This window comes from Echeneis naucrates, chromosome 12 (genome assembly GCF_900963305.1).
Source record: "Echeneis naucrates chromosome 12, fEcheNa1.1, whole genome shotgun sequence".
Taxonomy (NCBI): Eukaryota; Metazoa; Chordata; class Actinopteri; order Carangiformes; family Echeneidae; genus Echeneis; species Echeneis naucrates.
Genome location: NC_042522.1, coordinates 5,752,799 through 5,758,871, shown reverse-complemented (window position 1 = coordinate 5,758,871; position 6,073 = coordinate 5,752,799). Strand labels below are relative to the sequence as shown.

At 40.9% G+C, this 6,073-nt stretch overlaps 1 protein-coding gene across 1 annotated transcript in view; it reads right to left on the bottom strand.

The window, feature by feature from the left end:
* Positions 1-363: 363 nt before the first annotated feature.
* Positions 364-6,073, bottom strand: part of LOC115052187 (matrix metalloproteinase-17-like) — a 70,079-nt gene continuing 64,369 nt past the window's right edge. The window contains exons 9-10 of the mRNA XM_029516173.1: positions 5,789-6,046; positions 364-689 (exon numbers count right to left, since the gene is read on the bottom strand). Coding sequence (XP_029372033.1) covers positions 364-689; positions 5,789-6,046 — 584 coding nt within the window. The remainder of the gene's footprint in view (positions 690-5,788; positions 6,047-6,073) is intronic.

Here is a 6,073-nt window from a genome sequence, read left to right as displayed (position 1 = left end):
GAAACTTGCTTTGTCATTCAAGAAGCTAAAGGAAAGAACTTATGACTCTGTGAAACTCTACTTTGCAAAGTTTGATACGAACACTTACTGTCAGTGGAGTGTCAGCTACTAGGGATACCCTAGTATAAGAATATGATAACTGTATGCTCTACCCATACTGCAAGGCGCTTAAAATGACCACAAAATGGTGTGAAATAAATAACAGCAAAAAAAAAAAAAAAAAGAAAGAAAAAAAGAAAAAATATACCAATCGATATTTATACGAACAAAATTTAGAAGTTTTTAATTCATGTCCACCGGCCTTCCACTAGGAAGTCTCTCTCTTTTGCTCCCAGCTTTAGATATTTAGCCCATGCTTTGGCATCATAGCAGTTCAGAGTGGAGGGCCAGTGAGAGCGTCCAGAGTGGCAGCAGCAGCCAGATGGGAGATGGGGCCGGGTGGACGCCCAAAGGCGAGGCGGTGTCAGAAGTGCAGGAGCACACCTCGTAGCCGTTCTCTGCGTGGTCCGGGTGGTGGTGCCCATTGACTCTGGTCTCTGTGCTTTTGGGCTCTGTGTCTGGAGAGTCCGCCTGCATCTCGGTGCACAGCAGCCAGTCCTTAGCGATGAGCCGGGGGTATCCTGGCTCCGCCTCCATGTCACTGCCGGGCACTCGCCAGTACTCCTTCCCCTTGAAGAAATAGGACGAGCCTTTGAAAGGAAGAGAGAAAAAAGAGAGGGTTGTTATTAATGTGTGCTACGAGACAGATATGGGACAACACGGTGGAGAAAAAAAATGGAACATAAAATTGCACCCTACATTGGGCAGAAAGTTCTTTTCGCCCTTAAGGGAGACAAATGCACAACAGTGATGCATGTTAACTATAAAAATACAGCAAACAGAAATACATGAGCAGGCTTAGTGGGAAAGATAAATGTAAAGCTAACATTATGGATGCTCTTTTGCTCATTCCTTTAACTTCTTTTTTCTTTCCCTCCAGCATTGTTCCTATGCCAGTTACTCCCTCTCATCATCTCTCTCATCCATCTCTTAAACCTGTGATTTGTTTGCAGCTTCTTGTCTCTCCTTAACACGCTTCAGCTCAGATTGTCACACCTCTCTCTATTTCACCGTTTTCTCTTCATCCGAGGCTTGAGGAGACACCCCGAAAGCAGAGAAAGGCTTTAATGTGGCTCCAGAGGTGTGTGCGTTAATATGTGTTTATGTGCCATGTGTGCATTCATTTTGCATGTGTGCTTTAACAGAAATGAAGGATTTTTGACTTGGACTGCCCTCTCTTTTGGATTTGTCTTGTTCCCCCTCACATGAACACACACTTCAAAGAGCTCGGAGCTGAACCTGTGAAGCTGGCGAAAGCTCAGACATAACACAGACCACTGAACCCCCAACAGGGAAAGCAGCCTCAACACATTCTCAGAGGAGTTGCCACAAGGGAGAGAGGTGACGTTTGTTTGCACCGAGAGTGGCCTGAAATAAGGATTGAGCACCTTCTGTTTGTGTTCTGTGCCAGTTCTCAGGATCTGCAAGTGTTTTCTCAAAGCTTAATCTGGAGAACTAGAGGAAGATTTCCTTAGAGGGGATTTGTTTGGTGAAGTCAGCCAAAAGTATGTGAAAGTAAACATTAATAATCCCCATCATTTGACCTATCATAATTGCTTAGGACTAGTAAGCAACCTTTCCCCCGGCGCTTGGTGGCCATCTCACGATTAGACACTCTTATCTGGTCAGTGGAAATGACAGGAACATGCTGATATGATAATCTTAAAGTATCATTTCCTTAGACAAAATTATCACAAAATATGATTGTATCAATAGCTGTGCAGTCATTGAATTGAATTAATACATTGACTGTTTAATTTAAGATCCTATCATATTTCTTTGTAACCCTTTTAGCTAAAAGGTCAAAAAGTGATCATTCATAATCTCTTGCAGTTTATTATTAGACTCTAATATGGATGTAGTGCATATTTTCTAATTTAAAGGCATTATTGGGCTCATGGTTCAAGGTTTATGAAACAATTTAAGTTCATCTTGAAGTATTCTGCTATAAAATGTATTTTTATGAGTCAAATAGGACATGTGCTACTATTCATTACAAAATAGCTGTACAAGTAATCAGCGGGAGGTTTCTAACTTTGAGTTTATAACAGCAAAAAGTAAGTAACACAAATAAAAACCAACATCGACAGATAACAACAACTAACTAAATTTTACTCGAGAGTCAACACATTGTTACTTTACACAACATAAGCAAGCACAGTAGCTTATTTTACCCCCCGGCAAAAAAGTGTAAAATGTTTGAATATTGAGTTTTATTACATAACTTTTCTTCAACAGCATATCTAAAATGCTCTTGACCTGTATCTTACATGTTGTTGAATAGTTGTACATACATCATCCCAAATGTTTCCAGCTAATTTTCCAACCATGAGAATGAGTATATTTTAATCAGACCAATGGTGTGATTAATTTAGTTGTCTGTCTGTCACAGTCCCTTTGACATGAGTTGGTGTTGTGGTGAAATATCTTGTCAGATATATAGACCTTCATTGTCAGAGAAAAGTCATTTTTGACCTGAAACTTCTCTATTGTTTGTGCAAGTTTATTTTGAAGAAGGAGAGCTCTGTGGATAATTCAGCCTCTGGTAAACATCCTCAGCTCGAGGACTTCTATGCAGGAGACACTGATTGCAGTGGTGCTGGTGAGAACACTCTGCTTAAGTGGTGAATACTGTGAAACCAAGTAAAGAGCAAACATAAACTTTTTGGCCTCTTTGACAAAAAAAAATCAGTTTAACCCTGTCAGTTATGGCTAGGGCAGCATGGTGGCTTAATGGTTTGTGCTGTTGCCCCCTCAACAGGAAGGTTGTGGGTTCAGTTCCTGGCATGTTTAGGTTCATTGGTGACTCTAAACTTTCTGTAGGTCTGAGTGTGAGTGGTTGTTGGTCTCTGTCTGTCTCTGTGTGTTGGCCCTGTGATGGACTGGTGACCTGTCCAGGGTGTATCCAGCCCTAACCCAGTGCGAGCTGGTATCGGCTCCTGCATCATCTTCTACGCTTGCTAGAAGATAAATGAGTTGAGGCTAAATGGATTTTTTTCTTTCAAAAGCTTGATAAATACGTCCTTACTGTGAAGATGTCCTTCATTACTTTTAACAAGATTTGAAACTTCATAAACTTCATATTTTGGGACTAATGAAGTCATACTGTTGTACTCCTCATCCTTCTATGTAGCACTGCAATTAAATCAAGTTACAAAACAAGCACTCGATTTCAGCCTATTCAGTCTATTAAGTTAAAATCTCATTGAGCTTATTAATTAACGTGTTGAGTTCTAACTGTGAGAGAAACATCACAACAAACATAATGCAAACGAAACAAATTTCATTTTATGTATGCGATCAAAGTACACATAAAGAGCAAAAGCTTCTATAAAGAGACAAGCTGTATCTGGCAGACATTTCATAAATCTTCAACAGATTTCACACTTAACAAACCATTGGGCTTCTTCAGACAGTGTAGTTGTAAGTGGTACAATGGAATGATTTTTTTCTTATTATAAATAAAGCTTCCAATTATTGCAATTTATTTTCTAGAACACACTAATAATGACTGCTCATAATGGGTGATGTTATACTAATGCCACACTGAGCTCCTTAACACACACACACACACACACACACACACACACACTTTCACAGGTGAGTGTGGGTTTTTATAGAAGGTGGTAGACATTTTATAGAAGGTAAAAGAGCAGAATATTTTACAGCCACAGATGCTCCTAGTCTGTCATAAAGATTAGTAACATGGCAGATTGCTGGGCCACGTGCTCCCGTAATGATCACATAACCTCACCTCCACCTGCAAGGCCATGATGTCACATTCAGAGAGCCTGGAGGATGGAAAGTAAGGGGGAGGTAGGAGCTGGGTTTAAATGGAGGTAAAGCTGAGAAGGGAGGGGAACACCTTCATGTGCAAATACACGCACACACAGAGACAGAGACAGCCACACACACACAATAACTTGGTAATATAAGAGAATTATGCATCTACTTGACATTGGTTTATCAGTTGCTCATTAATATCCCCATGGTCTTTCTTAATGAAACACACAGTGACTTATAGTGAAACAAAGGTGTTTTCAGTACTTCAGAGTTTGGCTCCTCTGACGGCCTTGGTGGAATCATTCTGACAGCTGATAATAATAAGGTTAGGGTTAGCCCTCTTCGTCTGCAGAGTTGTCTATAGTCAAGATCTGTAACAACACTTTAAACGCGTCACTTGTGCCGCACAATACTGCTCACAACTGCACAACTGCTCAGTTGCCGACCAAAGATCATAATTGGCAGATTCATTTTTGAAAAACGTCATCAGTGAGTAGTGATGAGTTTTCAAGTAACCGACAATTGCTCTAGTGGTGGGCCATATGTCATAAAAAGCACGAGCCAATTTTGAGGTCGTTAGCAGGGAACAAGACTTGTGTCGTCCATCTGGCACTGACACTTCTTCCCTGATGTGTTTCAGGAATGACACCGACTCTAATTATATTCCGGAAGCTGTTTAATTATATAGGAACAGAAGGTAATGTCCATGATCCCTCAGTGACACACCACACATGTTTACTTCGAGAAGCTGAAATATTTGCAATACAAGGTCATTCATGGACTCTAGCTGGCCCCATTTCTAACAGATCATCCGGTGTTTGATTGACATTGTTTTTGTATGTGTGGAAGGTTTGTGCCAAAACTGTGGTGATTGATCTCTGCGAGGGAAGAATATGATGCTGAGGCAGATAGTGTGAATCTGTATGCCAAAGGGAAGTCAGTCAAAGGATTGAAATTGGCATTTTCTTTCATGCTCTGGCGCAATTCAGGTCTTTCACAGGAGACAGCTGGAAGCTGACTGACTGCTCAACTATTCAAATGACAAACTTCACTTCTGTCTCAGGAGCGTGCCACTATCAGAAGATGGATCTGGAACTGCAGATCATGACTGACTGCGAGACATTGATTAACTAGACTAATGCAGGAGGGATGCTCTGCGCTGGGCCTCCTTGTCATGTCATCCGAGTGTTTTTCACATGTTGTGCTGCCCAAGAATCAGAGTACTTCCACTGAACTCACTCCAGTGAGGCAACGTGGATTAATAAAGGGAGACTGGATTTATAACATTCAACATGTCTCTCTGCTGTGTTTGCAGAGTAAAGGTCAGGTCTGTTGTTGGCAAGCTGCGAAGCCAGTCTTACGACCTCTCTGTTAGACTGGCTCAGCGACTGTGATCTAAAAATTTTGCTGTCAGGAAACTTGAGCAGCTTGCATCCAAAAGGTCCCCAGAGGTAAAAATACTGCAGCACAATTCAATTCCCATAACCAGTTCACTTTTTATGGGTCACTGATTGTTTGTTATTGTGTAGACCATGTATACATCATATTTGCAGAGAGCCTGTAATTCTGCGCCAGTTTTTGTGTGGACTCACGTTGTTAGTGTGAAGTTTGATTAAAATACTGAACTGATTTCACAACTTCAACAGTGTGTTTTTCATATAAAGTTATTGTCTCCTTTTCTAAGTTAATATTACTTGAGTGATACAATTTTTTCTATCCGAACTGCATAATATGATATAATAACATAACATAATATAATTATGAATCTGTCACATTTTTATTACTTTTACAGGGATGTGGAGATTTACGTTTACAGCTCTGCTTCAATTCTGGTTTATTTTATCAGTTAGTGAAATGAAAATGAGAAGTCAAGAGAAAGAGAGGGTTTGATTTCAAGGTTCCTCACCATCAGACCACCTCATGGCGTCATCCAGCTGTGGTGGTAGCCCCTTCCAGAGCGTGCTGTCTTTAGGGTAGCCCAGATCCATGCGCCTCAGGTGGTCATCGTAGCGCCAGTAGTGGTTATCCTTGAAGAAGTAGGTTTTGTCGTTGTGTAGCCAAACAAATGCTGCGTCTATACCTTCCAGGGGGAGGCCAAAGTCACTGATGGGCCGAGGGTAACCTTCTTCCACGTTATTGTCTTTAAACACCCAGTACTTTAGACCTGAAGGGTAAACATTGATATGATATA